Here is an 18,372-nt window from a genome sequence, read left to right as displayed (position 1 = left end):
TCTTCCCGACAAAGGCAGTAAACGTTTTTAGCGCTAAATTTAAACCGCGAAATATTCATAGATATGTATAGGCTATAACTGTTTTTACATCAGGCACAGGGAATTGTGGAAATGCAGTTTGTTCATTAAGTCTACCTTCTGTTGAACAATTGACATGGGCTAGAAAAATAAAGCTTTATGTTTGAAACATGTTTTGTTTTCAGAATCGTGGGATAATCATAGCTTAAAAATACATAGGCTAATATATGTAGCATCTAATTAATACCATTGGTAGCCTACTGTTAATAGTAAAATTAGTTCTGCAACCCCCCCCCCCCCCCCCCCCCACCCCCCCCCCCCCCCTCATTTTGGTTCGTTCCGCGATTCTTGCCATCGTGCGTACACAAAACGCATACAAACAAAAGGTCAGCATTCACAATTAGAACGTATGATCAATAAATATTTGCTTCGCTTTAAATCTGACTGATGACTAAAACGAACCATACGAAACATCTACAGGTAGGGAGGAAGACAACCCCACCACGTTTAACGCCCCCCCACACTTTCCCATGTGCTCCTCAATGACAGGTATGATAGATTTGATAAATTAGTTGTTTCTCAAGTCTATGATTGTGTAAAGGTTTATTAGCATGTATGAAACTTATAAAGAAAAAATCTAAATTCAATCTCTTAAAATAATCACTTGAAATTAATGTTTCAAGCATGACGCTACATTCCAAATGTATTTACAGAATTGCTACATTATATTCTTATTCTTGGAAGTTTTTCATTTTAGGTTTAACTATTCATTTAATTAATGTTCTCCCATCACTTGATTAACATAAATTAAAGGTTGTAGTTCCTAATAATAATAATAATGTCTCAGTGTTTTTATGAGATCTAGGGCCCTTCATTTAAAGTCCCCTATACCAAATGAATGGTATAGAACATACACATGCCTTTTGAATGGATCAATACAGAGGTAAGCAAATGTCTGCTCATTTTCTGTTGCAGATGGGTAGCATAATCCACTGTGATCCTAATAAACAAAAAAAGCAATGTTAACATAATTAATAAGGAATGCTGCATCTTTAAGGATAATGGTGCACAAGAAATAAGTTACATACATGAGCAGAAACTTTCAAGATTGTTGTGACCACCGTGATCTCTTTTGTATCTCGATCCTTCTGAACGCTGTAAAAGACATATGAATGAGAATTTTTCATATGACAACCAACCATACATTTGTTCGGGTATCTTGGTGAAATGGTAAAGCGGTCATGTGTTAAAAATCTAAATTAAAAAAAATGTGTATATCCTATATGATATTACTCCATTAAAAAAAATTCCACATTAATGTGTACTCAAGTTTACTTATTTTGGTCCCACATTCATGTGAAATGTTAAAATGGAACATAATGTCTGTAAAAATCTCACCTGACCAAGTCTTTGTACATCATTTTTGCTGTCTCAACGTAGGGATCGATGACATCCTCACATTGGCAAAGTTCACCACCTAAGACCATATGCTTGAACAGTCTAAACAGAAACTCCTGACGATCACTTGGACTGATTATATGATAGTTGTTAGAATCTTCTTCAAGCAAAAGCTGTCAGAGAGCATGCCAAACAACAGAGGTTAAACAAACATTTTGATACTGCTATCAGCCATGTTTGAGAGCATCACTGATAATAGTGAATGATGTAACTATCCATACCATCCTTAACTCATCAAAGTCTGGGTATATTTCATGGTAACATTTGACAATGTGGCCAGATGGACGCAAAATTCCATTTGAGTAAATTGGATTGAATATATCAACTGACACCTTTGTGCATGGGACAACTTCAACATTTACATGTCTGATGTCTCTACCTGTGAATGGGTAAAAAGCCATGAGCCATTTTTCAGATATAAACTAAAATGACATAAAACATTATAAATGAATTCAAATAGCAATATGCCTTATCATCAGAAGTATTAACATACCCAGTAGTGTCCATGATCCAGCAGTATCAAGTACCTTTAAATTGTTCTTCACACATGGATCTTGAAAGAAACTCTGAAAAAATATAATAATTATAATAATGTTGACGTATACTGTTTAATGTTGCTGTGACAAAGAAAGTTGAAGTTCATGTGTGAATATTTACCCAAGCAAAGTCATTGCTTCTATAAGACTGGAAAGATTGGTCAAAGTTGAAGGCCTGGATATTAATTCGACCCAGCATGGACCTAAAAGGCAATGATGAATTTTAGAATTGGTAACTGAATCTTGTAATTGTAATCTTATGTCATTTTTATCGTATGAATGCTACGATAAAGCAGCATAAATACACCCCCCCCCCCTTAAAAAAAAACCTTTAAAAGCTGATAAAATACCAGTAATGAGTAACTTAAGTAATCAACAACATTTTACCACCTCTCAGTGAAATTCTCCACAGGAAACTACCTAAAGAATCTAGTGACATATTTGGCTGACATGCAAATAGGTCAGAAATCAAAACAGCTTTACAAGAATCTATTCATTTGGGATTCCCCCTCAATGTTATGGGGTTGATTTTGGAACATCTTATCTGTCTTTTAAACACATTGCATTGACTAATTAGGAGTGAATAATGTTTCCACATGTCTTATAGAGATGCAGTGAAAAAAATAAGCTGCAGATGTAAAATGGATATATTTTGCGAGACATCCATTTGTTCAAGGGGTTTTTATTTGATGTTTTTTTGGGGGGTAATTTTTCATGGCATTGTTATTTACTGCTCTGCTCTTATTTGTTTGATATTTGGATAGCAGCCATGTTTTATATAGCATCACAAATCAATTTTAAATTGAATTTCAGTTAATGCTAATATAATTTTCACATTTCTAGTTAATGTGTTTTATGGATGCAGACACTTATGCATCATCTTTTCATTTCATAATCACAATCAGAATGAGTTTTATTGGCAAGTATGGAATTTGTATTGGTGACAGAAAATGGTGACAGACATTGTATCCAATGCAGAAAAGGTGCATAATACAGACACACACCGGCAAAACGATAATAAATAGGTAAAGTGGAATAAAATACAAAAATAAAAATAGACAATAAAATTAAATAGAATATAGTACAGCAATAGAAATATAACAACAATAAAAAACAACAATATTCATCAGTTTCTTTTCCAAATTCATCAGTTTTCCTGCGCATTAATTCATAAAGTCTCGGTATTGCATTTCCAATGTCTTACACTTGAATTAATAAAATATTGTCGAGAATCACCACACTGTATTAAGCAGAAATATGTTGATTTGGCACCACATTAATGATGCGCCTCGTTTCACCGGTAACTCAACAGATTGTCATTGAATTCAGTAAAGTTGCACCTATAGAGCATAGTCTTACCATTTCATCAGGAGTCTTGATATCTTAGGATCTTGCCGTAACGTGAATTTTTTGGTAGAAAGCAAATTGAAGGTGAACCCTTGCTCAAACGCAAGTTTCTCTTCCGCCATGTTACCTGTTGTTTACATGGTTACCATGACAACTAAAGGCCGTCGCGCTCACGGTGCAAAATGACGCGGGAGCAGAAGGCCTGTTCGCTCCAAGGACGGTAACTAAAGATAACGGTAAAGATATCCTTTTAAAAATCGTTCTCAGTATTAAAGACTAGCAGAATTCACACCACAGGAATAACGATAAAGGCACAGAGAAACGGTATCTTTGGAATCACTTTCAGAATGATTTTTTCCAGCTGATGAACATTGACATCTAATCAGAGTCAATTTAAAGCGGCAGCCGAGCATGCGCTTCAGAATAAACAGACGATATCGTCCGCTGGTGTGGACGCCAATAGTTCCCTCTCGAGCTTTCATGAGACATCACGGAGATATTTCTCCATTATGGGAACTCCTTCCCTTCCAACCTTTCCTGAAGTCCTATTGGCTCCCGTCAGTCCAAATGACTGGCCAATTGACACGAAGTATGCAAACCGCATGCAAATACTGACGAGCTCAAGCGGCAGTATAAAATGCGGTGCACGCGACAATTACGTCAGAATCTTCTACTTCACCTGTTGAATTCACTATGGCAACAATCTGCAAGATCTGCGCGGGACCGATAGAGCCGCCGGATCAGCACGACTACTGCGTCGCCTGCCTGGGCCTGGCCCACGCCGAGGCGGCGCTGGACGAGTCCAACTGCAGGCATTGTGCGGACCTTCCGGCCCGCATGCTCCGGACCCGCCGCGATGTGGCTCGCGGCCTATTCGGGATGAGGCCCACTGCCGCCAGCGTGCCGCTGGTGGGCCCTCCCGGTGACGGGAGCATCGTCTTGTCGCTCCACCAACCCCAACGGTCACCCTGTTCCCCGGTCTCACTCCCCGAGGACTGCTTCCACCCTCCTTCCAACATCGCGGAGTTTGTATCCTTTAGCCAGGAGGAGGGGGATGACTCGATGTCCATCTCGGCCTCGGAGAGGGAGGATTGGGCGGGATCGGAGTCCGATCAGCCGGACAGCATGGGGCCCCCAGACCTCCAGGAGGAGCTCATGAGGGTTCTGGCAAGGGCTGTCCAGGAGTTGGAGCTTACCTGGAGTCCTCCAGAGGAGCCTGTCAGGAGTACGCTTGACTCCTGGTATTTCAGGTCCACCCGGAAAGCTGACTCGAGGACGTCGGTCCCCTTTTTCCCCGATGTACACGAGGAGCTGGTAAAAACATGGTCTGCGCCCCAATCACCGCGCGTTCACTCTGCCACACAGGCCATTTTTTCCCACGTGGATGGGGCGGAGGCCCACGGGTACGTGCGCTCTCCCCTCTGCTCTCAGGGAACCGAGGTTACGATAGTAACCGGAGCGTTATCTTTAGTTACAGTGCCGTGAAAAGGTTTTTGTCCCCCTTCCTGTTTTTTACTTTATTTTTTGCATATTTGTCACGCTTAAAAGATTCAGATTATTAAACAAATTTTAATATTACACAAAGATAATGCAAGGTAATACAAAATGCAGTTTTTAAATGGTGATTTCATTTATTAAGTGAAAAAAGCTGTCCAAACCTACCTGGCACTACTTGAAAAAGTAATTGCCCCCTAAATCTAATAACTGGTTCTGCCACCCTTGGCAGCAACAACTGCAATCAAGTGTTTGTGATAACTGGCAATGAATCTTTCACATCGCTGTGGAGGAATTTTGGCTCACTCCTCTTTGCAGAATTGTTTTAATTCAGCCACATTGGAGGGTTTCAGAGCATGAATGGACTGTTTAAGCATCCCAATCGGATTTAAGTCCGCTGCCACCCTTGGCAGCAACAACTGCAATCAAGTGTTTGTGATAACTGGCAATGAATCTTTCACATCGCTGTGGAGGAATTTTGGCTCACTCCTCTTTGCAGAATTGTTTTAATTCAGCCACATTGGAGGGTTTCAGAGCATGAATGGACTGTTTAAGCATCCCAATCGGATTTAAGTCCGGACTTTGACTTGGCCACTCCAAAACCTTAATATTGTTTTTCTTGAGCCATTCAGAGGTGGACTTGCTGGTGTGTTTGGGATCATTGTCCTGCTGCATAACCCAAGTGCACTTGAGCTTGAGGTCACAAACTAATGTCCGGACATTCACCTTCAGGATTTTCTGATAAAGTGCAGAATTCATGGTTCCATCAATTATGGCAAGTTGTCCAGGTCCTGAAGCTGCAAAGCAGCCCCAGATCATCACACTACCACCACCATGTTTGACTGTTGGTATGATGTTCTTTTTATGAAGTGCTGTGTTGGTTTTACGCCAGATGTAACGGGACACACACCTTCTAAAAATTTAAACTTTTGTCGCATCAGTCCACAGAATATTTGCCCAAAAATCTTGGGGATAATCAATTTCTCCATTTGTGGATAATGGTTCTGACCATGGTTCACTGGAGTCCCAAAGCCTTAGAAATGGCTTTATAACCCTTTCCAGACTGATGTCAACTATTTTGTTTCTCATCTGTGAATTTCTTTAGATCGCTGCATGATGTGTTGCTCTTCAAGCATGCTTCACTTTGTCAGACAGGTTCTATTTAAAGGCACAATATTTTGATTTTTTTTAGAGATTTTTTTATTAAAATATCCAAAAACCACTAGAACAGTGTTATATATTTTGCTGACTTGTGTACTTACATTATCCCAAATGATTCGAAGAATGTTTAAATCCAGAGAAATAAGCTATTTTAACTAGTGACACGGACTGTGTCTATAGTGTCATTGTGTCGCCTGCCAATGACGTCATGCACCCTCGATTTCCGGTGTTTGTTTTGTAGAAAACATAGAAACACCAAAGACGCTTTAATATGTTGTGCGTTTTAATAGACCGGTGACGACCACACAGAGTAGCATTATAACAGAACTTTCAAATGTATCTAGTATGATAAAATAGCCCTGCTTTTTTCCCCCACGTACGCATGACCGGAAGGAGCAGAAGCGGTCGACTGTGGCATAATAAAAGCTCCGCTGCTTTCGAGCCGTGTGTCACGCTCGTTCAGCGGCCTCGTTTCACTTCGACGGCTTTCAGCCTCACCCTGCTTCATTCTACTACATTAATAAATCATTAGCTCATCCATGAACATGATTTCTGCCCGAGTCCCGTTGGATTGCATCAGCTGTGGGGATGAAGACGACAACTCCCATGATTCCACACTCAGTCACGGCATCATCAATCTACACCTTTGCCTCTTTTTTTACTTTGAATACGTGTCCTCCAGTGACGAAAATTACATATTGTGCCTTTAAGTGATTTCTTGATTCAACAGGTCTGGCAGTAATCAGGCCTGGGTTTGGCTAGTGAAATTTAACTCAGCTTCTTTCTAAAATAATGTGGTTAATCACAGTTAATCACATCTTTCATGATTTAAGAGGAGGGGCAATTAATTTTTCACGTAGGGGCAGGTAGGTTTGAACAGCTTTTTTCCCCTTAATAAATGAAATCATCATTTAAAAACTGCATTTTGTATTTACTTGCATTATCTTTGTGTAATATTAAAATTTGTTTGATGATCTGAATCTTTTAAGTGTGACAAATATGCAAAAAATTTAAAAAACAGAAAGGGGGCAAAAAACTTTTCATGGCACTGCATCTTTCTTGGTGTGAATAGGCCATAATGCCCAACAGATGGGTTCCTTAAGTGTATACTGCATGACAATAAAATATGCAAAAAATTTAAAAAACAGAAAGGGGGCAAAAAACTTTTCATGGCACTGCATCTTTCTTGGTGTGAACAGGCCATAATGCCCAACAGATGGGTTCCTTAAGTGTATACTGCATGACAATAACATGAAACCCTTTTGATCATGATCAAGAATTTCTGCATAGATGCCAAGAGTACAGTGAAAATTACACACATATATATATATATATATATATATATTGATGCATTTGGCATGCTTTTATTCAAAGAAACTTACAGTGAATTCAGTATATAGTTTGAATCAGGCTTATATAAATGGACTAGAATTAGCACAAATTAGCTTTGAAGATGCAACAAATGGTCTATTATAAAGAAAAATATACATTTACCAATCTAAGTGTTTTGAAGGTAATATATCTTAGTGTGTTTTCATTCTATCATGTCCAGGATTTCCCTGTGTTTCAAAAGGAATGCATTTACGAATGCTGCCCTGGGTCCCGCTGATTCCCACCTCAACAGAAAGAAGTGTCACATTTCAGCATCTGGTTTTCATAGCCAATACAGGATGTTGTCGAAGTGCAATAAAGCAAAAGTACTTTAGAATGAAACAGAATTGGTCTGGACACTTTTTGTTGAGGTGAGAACAGCTGTTTGTGTTTTTTTTGTGAGGTTTTCTTTCTTTTTCCTTTTTTTTCTTCTGAAGCAAAAAGGCAGTCCGTTCCACAAGAGAATGCTGGAGAAAACTGCCGTCTCATTGGAAGGTGCACATCTTCACACTTTCACATGTAGGACTGCTGCATACACCAAAATGATCTGGATCACTTTATTTCTGCATCTTCTTGCATCATCAGCTGTGGTGAGTGTTGTAAACTTCTCCCGTCTGTAATTAATCTGTAATTAATGTTAATAAACCATAACGTTTTTATTTAGATTCTTGTAATATTTGCTACAATGCATTAGTATTTCATTCTTATCACAATAAAATACTTTTAAGTCAACATATGGTATATTTCCCAACTGGAAAAGGGTACTTTTTTAAGTGAAATATATAATTCAGTTTAATGTTAAATAATGCAATAAATTATATTTTAAATTATATTTTACAAATTATTTATACTGTAAATGAATATTTTGTTGTATAATGCAACTTGTGAATATGTAATAATGCGTGGTATATTTTGTTTGTCTTAGAATATTAGCAGTACTAATCGCAATGATCCTACTATATTGACTGGGGAATCTGAGGATGCCTCTCTTCAAGGCCAAAAAGAGCATTATCACAGAGACGCAGACAAAGACAAATGCACTATGCCATGTGAAATGACTGCAAAGCTAATGCGTGATGAGAAACATTCCTTGTGCAGTAGGTGCTCCATTTTTTTGTGCACACAGTGCATATGTGCATATGAATATGTGACCCTGGACCACAAATCCAGTCATAAGGGTCAATTTTTCTGAAATTGAGATTTATGCATCATCTGAAAGTGGAATAAGCTATATTGATATATTATCAATATAGATAAGCTTTCTATTGATGTATGGTTTGTTAGGATAGGACAATATTTGGCAGAGATACAACTACTGAAAATCTGGAATCTCAGGGTGCAAAAAAAATGTCAAAATATTGAGAAAATTGCCTTTAAAGTTGTCCAAATGAAGTTCTTATAGCAATGCATATTACTAATAAAAAAATAAGTTTTGATATATTTACAGTAGGAAATTTACTAAATATCTCCATGGAACATGATCTTTAATCCTAATGATTTTTGGCATAAAAGCAGAATCGATCATTTTGACCCATACAATGTATTTTTGGCTATTGCTACAAATATACCCATGCTACTTATGACTGGTTTTGTGGTCAAGGGTCACATATTTCAATAATTTACACTCGCTTTACATTTACCCTTTGTCACTCTTTTAAACCCACTGTGGTTCTCACAGAGTTTAATGAAGGTTGTTTGTCTTAGGTAACCTCCAGCATACCATAGTGTCATATACAAGAAACACTAGGAAGTTGATCAGAGATCTCATTGATGAACAGCAGAAAGTCTCGGAATTTCTCTCAAGTCAGGTATTCTAAAATGTCCAAACTTCCAAACCGCATATCCTCTTCTGCATTCTTCAACATATTGCTTTGATTTCTTTTTCTAGATAATCGAGCTTATGGCCAAAGTAAACGCACTCAGTTCAGATGTGCAGAGAAGCAACAGTGACATCTTTTCCGTAAAGCCAATGGAGTCCCACGGTGAGATGATTAATATGCTGTCAAATATTTATCATTTACACATCCTCATAGATCCTCATAGTGAATTCCCTTTCATTCCACAGGGAAAGACTGTAGTGACATCCAAGAGACGCTAGGTGCCGTTTCTCCAAAAATCCCTAGTGGAATTTATATAATTCAGCCAGAAAACACAGATGTTTCCTTTGAGGAAAGTACCTTCTTTTAGTTTTGTTTAAAAGCTTCCAACCACAGTTATTTTAATCTAAAAGCAAATCAAACATGGTTTTAGGTTTACACATGATGAATTAAGCATCTTAAACAGGTGTTCTGTGAGATGGATTACATGGAGGGTGGATGGACAGTAATACAGAGAAGGACGGATGGTCTCACTGACTTCAAACGAATGTGGTCACAGTACTTGGATGGATTTGGACACTTGCCAGGTAGGCTACCGTTAGTCAGTTAATGGGAAAGTTCACCCCAAAATTTAAATTCTGTCATTTATACACCCTCGTTGTTCAAAACCTGTATAAGTTTCTTTCTTCTGTTGAATGCAAAAGAAGATATATTTTTTAGAATGTTAGTAACCAAACTAGTAATCATTGACTTCCATAGTCCAGAAAAAAAAAAAACGAAAGTCAGTGGCTACCAGCAACTGTTTGGTTATCAACTTTCTTCAAAATATCTTCTGTCTTCAGTAGAAGAAAGAAACTCATACAGGTTTCAGTTATACAGATAATGTCTTAAATAATAAAAAAACGGGTATTGAATTTATCTGTGTCTCTGAAGGTGAACACTGGTTGGGTTTGAGACAAATCTTCAATATTGTCAATCAAAGAAACACACGCTTCCAGCTGCACGTGTCTCTGGTCTCGCAAGATGACACCACCACCTATGCTTCATACGACAATTTCTGGCTCGAAGATGAAACCAAATTCTTTGCAATACACCTTGGCAGATATGCTGGTAGTGCAGGTCAGCCAATAGTAAATATTATTCCCAATAACACTGCTTTTTTCTTCAAAATTAGCATGGGAAATGCAAATAATGTCCACATATTCCATGTGGGCCTGCTGATGATTAATTTATGAGTTGCACAGTCTAGAAACCTACTGACAAGTTACATTAAACATGCAATCTATCACAGTTTCTCTTTCTTATTCTCTTTCACTTTCTCTTTCTTTTTCTGCAGGTGATGCTTTTCGAGGGTATGACCAAGAGCAGAATCAAGACACGGCCCCTTTCAGTACCTCTGACATTGACAACGACGGTTGTTCTCCATTCTGCACTTTTGCTAATAAAGCTGTTGAGAGCTGCAGTGTGAACCAGAACAACACAGGATGGTGGTTTAACCAGTGTGGCAAGGCAAATTTGAATGGCTCACCATTGGACCAAGATCTCTCCACCCAGTCATATATCCACTGGGACACCTGGACCAAAAATGGCACGCTTGTCAAAATCAAATCAGTGACTATGAAGATCAGAAGAGTTGAGATCCCAAATTTAAAATAAATCGCTGAAGCTTCTGAAGCTTTGCATTAAAGTGGAACAACTTATCATCTGGAGTCAGTAAAAACTTGCATTTATGTCTGTGAGCTTGTCTAAAAAAGCAATTTTGGCATTGTGATTTAGTCCACCATGCTGTTTAATCCTGGGTCACAGCCCAAAATATTCATAATCTATTATTGTTACGAATAAAGGGAATTGTGTCATTACTAAAATGTTTTATTTACATGGAACCACGCTAGATTAAACCAAATAATTCAGTCTGAAAGAAACTGTCAAACTATGTGATGGAAATATTTTGTGTAATGGCCTCAGAAGGAGTCAAAAGGGTGTGTTCAACATAGAATGTTCAGAAAAGTGCGGACTAAGAATGCTCAGATCAAAGCCCATGTCCCTATGATTAAATAATCTATACTTACCTAAAAAGTGCTTAAAACAGTAGAACTAACAGTCATATGACAAACCAATGACCAGATCAGTATAACGAATTACAGAGAAGAAGACTTGAGTGACATTGATTTTTACTCAACTACAAGGTATAAATGTTCATGCATCCTTCTGTTCAGGGAGTCTCTCTTGGTTGTTGTGACCAGTGGGCTCCCGGCCGTGAATAAAACTTTCATTCCTGCAACCATTCTGCACTTTTGCTAATAAAGCTGTTGAGAGCTGCAGTGTGAACCAGAACAACACAGGATGGTGGTTTAACCAGTGTGGCAAGGCAAATTTGAATGGCTCACCATTGGACCAAGATCTCTCCACCCAGTCATATATCCACTGGGACACCTGGACCAAAAATGGCACGCTTGTCAAAATCAAATCAGTGACTATGAAGATCAGAAGAGTTGAGATCCCAAATTTAAAATAAATCGCTGAAGCTTCTGAAGCTTTTGCATTAAAGTGGAACAACTTATCATCTGGAGTCAGTAAAAACTTGCATTTATGTCTGTGAGCTTGTCTAAAAAAGCAATTTTGGCATTGTGATTTAGTCCACCATGCTTTTTAATCCTGGGTCACAGCCCAAAATATTCATAATCTATTATTGTTACGAATAAAGGGAATTGTGTCATTACTAAAATGTTTTATTTACATGGAACCACGCTAGATTAAACCAAATAATTCAGTCTGAAAGAAACTGTCAAACTATGTGATGGAAATATTTTGTGTAATGGCCTCAGAAGGAGTCAAAAGGGTGTGTTCAACATAGAATGTTCAGAAAAGTGCGGACTAAGAATGCTCAGATCAAAGCCCATGTCCCTATGATTAAATAATCTATACTTACCTAAAAAGTGCTTAAAACAGTAGAACTAACAGTCATATGACAAACCAATGACCAGATCAGTATAACGAATTACAGAGAAGAAGACTTGAGTGACATTGATTTTTACTCAACTACAAGGTATAAATGTTCATGCATCCTTCTGTTCAGGGAGTCTCTCTTGGTTGTTGTGACCAGTGGGCTCCCGGCCGTGAATAAAACTTTCATTCCTGCAAAGAGCAACTTGGGAGTGGTGTCTGGTATATGCTGCGCAGCTGAAGAATAGAAGTACTAAAGATTCTACGCTCAAAAGACCACCGCAAAGACAGTGATAGTGTTGGAAGACTAGAGCCGTCCTCGGGCTGAGGTAACAGCATACAGCTGAGAAGGGCAGTGAGAGTGTATAGATGCTAAAGACCTGTATGCGTATGTGTGATTGAGGTAGTGATAGTAGCTTCTTGACGGGATGCCGTCACCATACTTCAGGGAAGTATTGGATTATATTGTAAGTATTCGAAGGAATTCAGGGAATTAGCTCGATACTGTAGTTCTTTGTATTGTATTGTAAGTATTCTGGGAATTCAGGGAATTAGCCCGAGATACTGTAGTTACTATATTAACAACTGTAGTTGTTTGAGTTGTCCGTGGTGAAGTCAGAGTAATATTGGGAATTTCCACGACAACTATCAACACTGGAAATTCCCAGGAATTCTTAACTGAATGTTTGCATGAGATTTTACTCAAAGCCTGTTTCCTCCATTTTCAGAGTAAACATAAAAATGGTAAATGTGAGAAAGAGGTTAAAATAAAGTAATATCAAATAAAAATGTGTAAAAATTTAAAATAAAATACAGTAACACTGTGAGGTATAAAGTCACAGATGAATAAAGTCACATAATTCCATGAGGTCACGGTTATGAGAAATAAAGTCACAATTTCAAGATATGAAGTCAAAGTCCTGAGAGTTTTGAAGGTTATTACAGTTTACTGAAACTTACACTAAAACTGAAACTAAATACCAAAAATAAAAGCCCTAGAAATACTAACTAAGAACTAAACTGAAACTATCACACATTGCTTCAAAACGAAGCAGAAATGATCCTTTGATTTTAACATAATTTTTTTAAATGATTTTTGTTTTTAATACTTTGGACTACAGTTAATGAAGTGGGCCCAACAATCCCTAAAATGTAACTGGCCATCATAAAGTTCTACACTATGGATGGCCACCTCCTAAGTCAGAGGCAGGACCTTTAATCAAGCCATAACCTCTTTGATTTAAATCAAGCAGACAAGGATTGACAGTGAAGAGGTAATCAGTGACTGATGGAGAAATACCATTTTAACATTTTATTTATAAACTCTAAATAGGGCTTTTAAAGAATGTCAGTTTAGTTGCACTCTTTGTATGGCAGAATTAAATGATGATAGAAGTTCAACAAGTCTGAATTACCATCAATGAGTAAAGCCCACCCTCATTTGAACAAGTATTAAGATCATCAGAGGACATGCAGTTGTCCATAAATCCATAAAATGCGGGGCAAAGTTATGTTATGTTGGACTGAATAAGGACATTTTAACAACATTACACAAATTTGTCCCCTGCCAAGTAATTTACTCGTGTGAGAAATAGAAATAAAATAAAAATTAAAATATAACTATAAATTAACGTAACTAATAACTAACAGACTTGGCACAATAACGGAAACTAAACTAAAAAATAAACTTGTTATGAGTAATAAAGTTGCAATTCCAAGATCCAACCACATTGCGACATATAAAGTCACTTTGGGAGATTTAAAGTCGTAATTACAGAAACAAAGTCGCAGTTGCATGATATAAATTCACATTGTTGGTTACACAGTAAAAACCGGTAATGTGTTCCTAAAAATATTTACTGAGCTCTCTCTTAGACTGCATTCATTAAGATTGATAAAAAATATTTTATGATGTTCTGAAAACAAAAAGCTTTTAGGTGACCAGGCACTTTGAAATAAGGGTGCACAGCAGTGTCGCTATTGACGTGGGTGGCCTATTGTTAGTCCTGATTCATTGGCAGGACAGAGATAATTAGCACGCTTAAAATAAGCTGCATAGTGTGTGGGCCGCTATTAGCATCACTGTCCTTGGGTAAATATGTCAGTTGTTACGTGTGTATATGTTAAACCATCTGTACTCTGTCTATTTAGAGCAATGAATCCTGCCAAATTTTGTCCTGCCAAAGACTAAACAAAATGTCCAGTTCTGCTGAAGCGTTTCGTGAGCAGGACCTTGCCCTGGGTCTATGTGGGAGTCACCGTGAGAGAGTGGAGAGAAACCAGATAACACTGAACACCATAAAAAAAGATTTTTCTGAAGTTGTAAATAAAACAGATAAAGTTATTGGAGAATTATTGGAGAATGTTATAAGAAAATACTATTTTGTTTTATTATTTTTAATTTATTTATTGTTAGATACTTTGCCTTTATTGTTACATGCATTACTCATGCCATTTTTGAAGAAGTTTGTGTATATATATATATATATATATATATACAATCATGGCCAAAAGTTTTGTCAGTGACATAAATTTTGTGTTTTGCAAAGTTTGCTGCTTCAGTATTTGTAGATAATTTTTCCACATGTTTCTATGGTATACTGAAAAACAATGATAAGCATATCATAAGTTTTGAATTGCTTTTATTGGCAAAAAATATATCATGAGTCAATATTTACAGTATTGACCCTTGTTCTTCATAACCTCCGCAATTCACTCTGGCATTAGCTTCTGGTCCAAATCCTGACTGATGGAATGACCCATCTTGACTGTTGGAAGAAGTCGCTCTTGCAGGACGTTTTGATACCATTCTTTATTCATGGCAGTGTTTTTGGGCAGAATTATGAGAGAACCCACTCCCTCGGTTGAAAAGCAACCCCACACATGGATGGTCTCAGGATGCTTCACTGTTGGCACAACACAGGACTCATGGTAGCTTTCACCTTTTCTCCAAACAATCGCATTTTCAGATGTCCCAAACAGTCGGAAGGGAGCTTCATCAGAGAAAATAACTTTGCACCAGTCTTCTGCTGTCCAATCCTTGTACTTCCTGCAGAATTTCAGTCTGTCCTTGATGCTTTTCTTGGAGAGAAGTGGCTTCTTTGCTGCCCTTCTTGACACCGGGCCGTTGTCCAAAAGTCTTCGCCTCACTGTGCGTGTAGATGCTCTCACACCAACCTGCTGCCATTCCTGAGCAAGCTCTGCACTGGTGGTGACACGATTCCGTAGCTGACTCCTTAGGAGGAGACAGTCCTGGCGCTTGCTGGACACTCTGGGTCATCCTGAAGACTTCTTCACTGCAGTCGAACCTCTCTCCTTGAAGTTCTTGATGATCCGGTAAATGGTTCTTTCAGGTGCAATATTCTTTGTAGCAATTTGCTTGCATGTGAGGCCATTTTGATGCAAAGCGATGATGGGTGCATGTTTTTCTTTGGCGGTAACCATTGCTAACAAGAACACAATGATTGGAAGCACTTCTTCCCTCCTTTTATAGCAATCAGTCTGCTCTTACAATCTAATTAGTATGATAGTGATTTTACCTGACTAGTAATCATTCACACTTTCACATGTGCTGCTGATATGATTAGTCGATTAATGCTAGCTGGTCATTTTGTGTCAGGATCAAAAAACAGTCAAATTTGTTTTTTTGTGAAAAGTTCATTTTTTGGCCAATGAAGCATTTAGCAATTATTTAAAATGCATCTGATCACTCTACACAATAATCTAGAAACAATGTGAATGAACACCACAACAGCTTAAGCTGCAAACTTTGAAAAAAAACAAATTTATGTCACTGCCAAAACTTTTGGCCATGACTGTATATATATTTTTTTACATCATTTACATGGTGGAATTTTCAGTTTCTCAGCAAGTGGCCTACAGACTTCATTGGAGTGTTTCAATTTAGTCATGGAGTGTCACAATATACTTTTTATATTAATATACACAACGTATTAATATCTAATTAATATGTATAAGCTATCGTTCAAAAGTTTGTGGTTGGTAAGATGTTTTTTAAGTTTTTGAAAGAAATCTTTAATGCGAGGAGCACGAAGACGGAGGAGATTTAGTTTAACACACTTTAATGTGCCATACAGGGTGGGAAATTGTCATGTAAAAATAAATAACTGTTTAGATCCAAGAACCTTGTATTATAAGATGACTTCAGCTGGGAAAGCTGCTACAATAAAGTATAATATGGCCCTTTTCAGATTATTCACACAGACTAAGGTTTTAGACTTTAAAACATGCAATACAACCATTTATTAAAGGAACTATCTATAAAGTTGCATTGCAACAAGCATGGGCCAAAGGCAGTTGGTTATTTTGTCACTAGAAATAATAAAAAAAATAGTCTAAAAATAGTCACTCTGATAGTCATCAGTGTCAGGGCCTATCAACATGAGAATAGAAACAAGACAGTGGCTTCCCATGACCCACTGTGTGGGTTACCTTTTGACCCATCGGTTTGGCTCACATACTCAGTTAAGATTTCTGAGGCAGTATACTCTCCACTACAGCACGTACACATTAGTCATGTGGGTATACTGTACACACACACACACACACACACATTCAGAGACAGATGGGGGACTGTGGGAGAAAGAATGCCAGAAAGAGGCAAAATAAAGCGAATCAAAAGTGTGATGCCGCCGCTGAATGTACATTGATGATTGGTCAGTCTGGAATTCCATTGAAGCTATTTCCCACAGTTTACAGAGAGCTGGGTGCTCGTAATGAACACAAGATGTAGAGGTTTATTGGGAGCGCTGAAACAGACCCAAAGCGATTCTACATCTGCACTTAGTCACTGGGTTTTGATTTTGGAAGCGGAAAGCAGATTTTAATCACCGTTCCTAATACAAACAGAGAGGAATATAAAATGTAAGACTTATTTTGAAAGGCGAGGGAGCATATTGAAAATGTTAATAATCAATGGATTCTGTTATCTGTCTAATGGTGAAATCAGAACTAAATGCTTTAAGCTTCATTGAGTTTGATCAAAGAAAACAAGCAAGAAAGAAAACTATTTTTTATAGATTTCGTAAACCATGAAGATTGTTATATTTCTCATTTATAGCCCATGAGTGGAAGAGAACATTCAGAATTCCTCGGAGCTCTGCACTATCTCAAGACTTAAACGAGATCATAACAAAGGATTGTAGAAGATGGTGAATTGCCAGTGTGTAGCGCACACTCAATCACTCACAGCTGGATGTTTGGATAACAGGATGTGTTAGCTTTGCTGTATTCACATTTCGGACGTGAACTGCCTCAGTTGGAAGTATGAATCAAAGGAGACCTGTTCTGGAGGATGGAAATCAATCAAATTATCACACAATTGAAAAGAGGAACAGAAGTAAAGACAATCTACTGATGAACGAAGACTTTGGAGAGGACTGTTATGGCAGTTATGGACACTACCATGGGTGAGTTAGTCAAGTTTGTTGTACGTACTGTATGTTTAGTTGCCATTGCCTTCTAAGATAATATATAGTTCAATATCCTGACCTTAAACTGTCACTCAGTATTCAATTAAATATCTCTCAATTGGTTTGTTCATTTAAAAATGTCAGGTTTCATTAATTTGGCTTTAGAAACGTCTCGGTTATGTATGTAACCCTCGTTCCCTGAAGGAGGGAACGGAGACGTCACGTCGGAGGACCGACGAATTGGGATCTCGCTTAGAGGGACCAATCTACTTTGAGTGTAAACTAAACGAGCCAATGCACATTGGCATGCGATTATTGCATCCAGCTGGTGCTGATCACAGCGTGAGTATAAGTAGGCAGCAGATGCAGCGCATATTCAGGTTTTCGCTGAGGAGCCGAGCCGATGACCCGGCTGCTTGGCGGTGGTACAGGAGCTGTGGCGACGGGACGTGATGTCTCCGTTCCCTCCTTCAGGGAACGAGGGTTACATACGTAACCGAGACGTTCCCTTTCAGTTGGTCACTCTCGACGTCACGTCAGAGGACCGACGAATTGGGATCCTACAAAAGGCCACAGCTACTGCCCCTTCCAGTGTCCTGTGGAAGCCACCTGCGCCCCTACTTTTTGGCGTAGGCCAGGGCCTGCACAAGAGGACCAACTACTGCTACTATGGCACTACCCACTGAGTAGACTGGATAACACTGGGGAAACGCACCCGTTCTACTTGGAACAGGGACATTACGGAAGCTCGAACCTTCCCGAAGGAGGTTTCGGAAGCAATACACATATGGACAT

At 38.4% G+C, this 18,372-nt stretch overlaps 3 protein-coding genes across 3 annotated transcripts in view; 2 read left to right on the top strand and 1 right to left on the bottom strand.

Annotated features, from left to right (window-relative positions):
• Positions 1 to 806: 806 nt before the first annotated feature.
• Positions 807 to 3,702, bottom strand: cfap300 (cilia and flagella associated protein 300). The gene is made up of 7 exons (XM_016228682.1): positions 3,372 to 3,702; positions 2,134 to 2,215; positions 1,970 to 2,042; positions 1,698 to 1,855; positions 1,417 to 1,589; positions 1,107 to 1,173; positions 807 to 1,018 (listed from the first exon to the last, which is right to left on the bottom strand). The coding sequence occupies exons 1-7, from the start codon at positions 3,479 to 3,481 to the stop codon at positions 890 to 892; spliced, it is 792 nt and encodes a 263-aa protein (XP_016084168.1). The 5' UTR covers positions 3,482 to 3,702; the 3' UTR covers positions 807 to 889.
• Positions 3,703 to 7,301: 3,599 nt separating this feature from the next.
• On the top strand, positions 7,302 to 11,478 carry LOC107548130 (angiopoietin-related protein 5-like). Its single transcript, XM_016228681.1, has 9 exons — positions 7,302 to 7,318; positions 7,588 to 7,975; positions 8,311 to 8,482; positions 9,090 to 9,193; positions 9,274 to 9,367; positions 9,451 to 9,554; positions 9,669 to 9,789; positions 10,136 to 10,321; positions 10,539 to 11,478. The coding sequence occupies exons 2-9, from the start codon at positions 7,850 to 7,852 to the stop codon at positions 10,856 to 10,858; spliced, it is 1,227 nt and encodes a 408-aa protein (XP_016084167.1). The 5' UTR covers positions 7,302 to 7,318; positions 7,588 to 7,849; the 3' UTR covers positions 10,859 to 11,478.
• Positions 11,479 to 17,358: 5,880 nt separating this feature from the next.
• The window catches only part of LOC107548129 (short transient receptor potential channel 6), a 23,670-nt gene continuing 22,656 nt past the window's right edge, over positions 17,359 to 18,372 (top strand). Inside the window, exon 1 of the mRNA XM_016228680.1 lies at positions 17,359 to 17,574. Within this exon, the coding sequence (XP_016084166.1) occupies positions 17,432 to 17,574 (143 nt within the window). The 5' untranslated portion in view covers positions 17,359 to 17,431. The remainder of the gene's footprint in view (positions 17,575 to 18,372) is intronic.

This window comes from Sinocyclocheilus grahami, unplaced genomic scaffold (genome assembly GCF_001515645.1).
Source record: "Sinocyclocheilus grahami isolate Dianchi unplaced genomic scaffold, SAMN03320097.WGS_v1.1 scaffold344.1, whole genome shotgun sequence".
Taxonomy (NCBI): domain Eukaryota; kingdom Metazoa; phylum Chordata; class Actinopteri; order Cypriniformes; family Cyprinidae; genus Sinocyclocheilus; species Sinocyclocheilus grahami.
This window is presented reverse-complemented; position numbering and strand designations above follow the sequence as displayed.

Coding starts and splice junctions, on each gene's coding strand:
- cfap300 (XM_016228682.1), bottom strand. CDS start 3,481: ATGGCGGAAGAGAAACTTGCGTTTGAGCAAGGGTTCACCTTCAATTTG. Junction 1,174..1,416: donor ATGTACAAAGACTTGGTCAG/GTGAGATTTTTA, acceptor TGTCTTTTACAG/CGTTCAGAAGGATCGAGATA. Junction 1,019..1,106: donor TCTTGAAAGTTTCTGCTCAT/GTATGTAACTTA, acceptor TTTGTTTATTAG/GATCACAGTGGATTATGCTA.
- LOC107548130 (XM_016228681.1), top strand. CDS start 7,850: ATGCTGGAGAAAACTGCCGTCTCATTGGAAGGTGCACATCTTCACACT. Junction 7,976..8,310: donor TTCTTGCATCATCAGCTGTG/GTGAGTGTTGTA, acceptor TGTTTGTCTTAG/AATATTAGCAGTACTAATCG. Junction 8,483..9,089: donor TGAGAAACATTCCTTGTGCA/GTAGGTGCTCCA, acceptor TGTTTGTCTTAG/GTAACCTCCAGCATACCATA.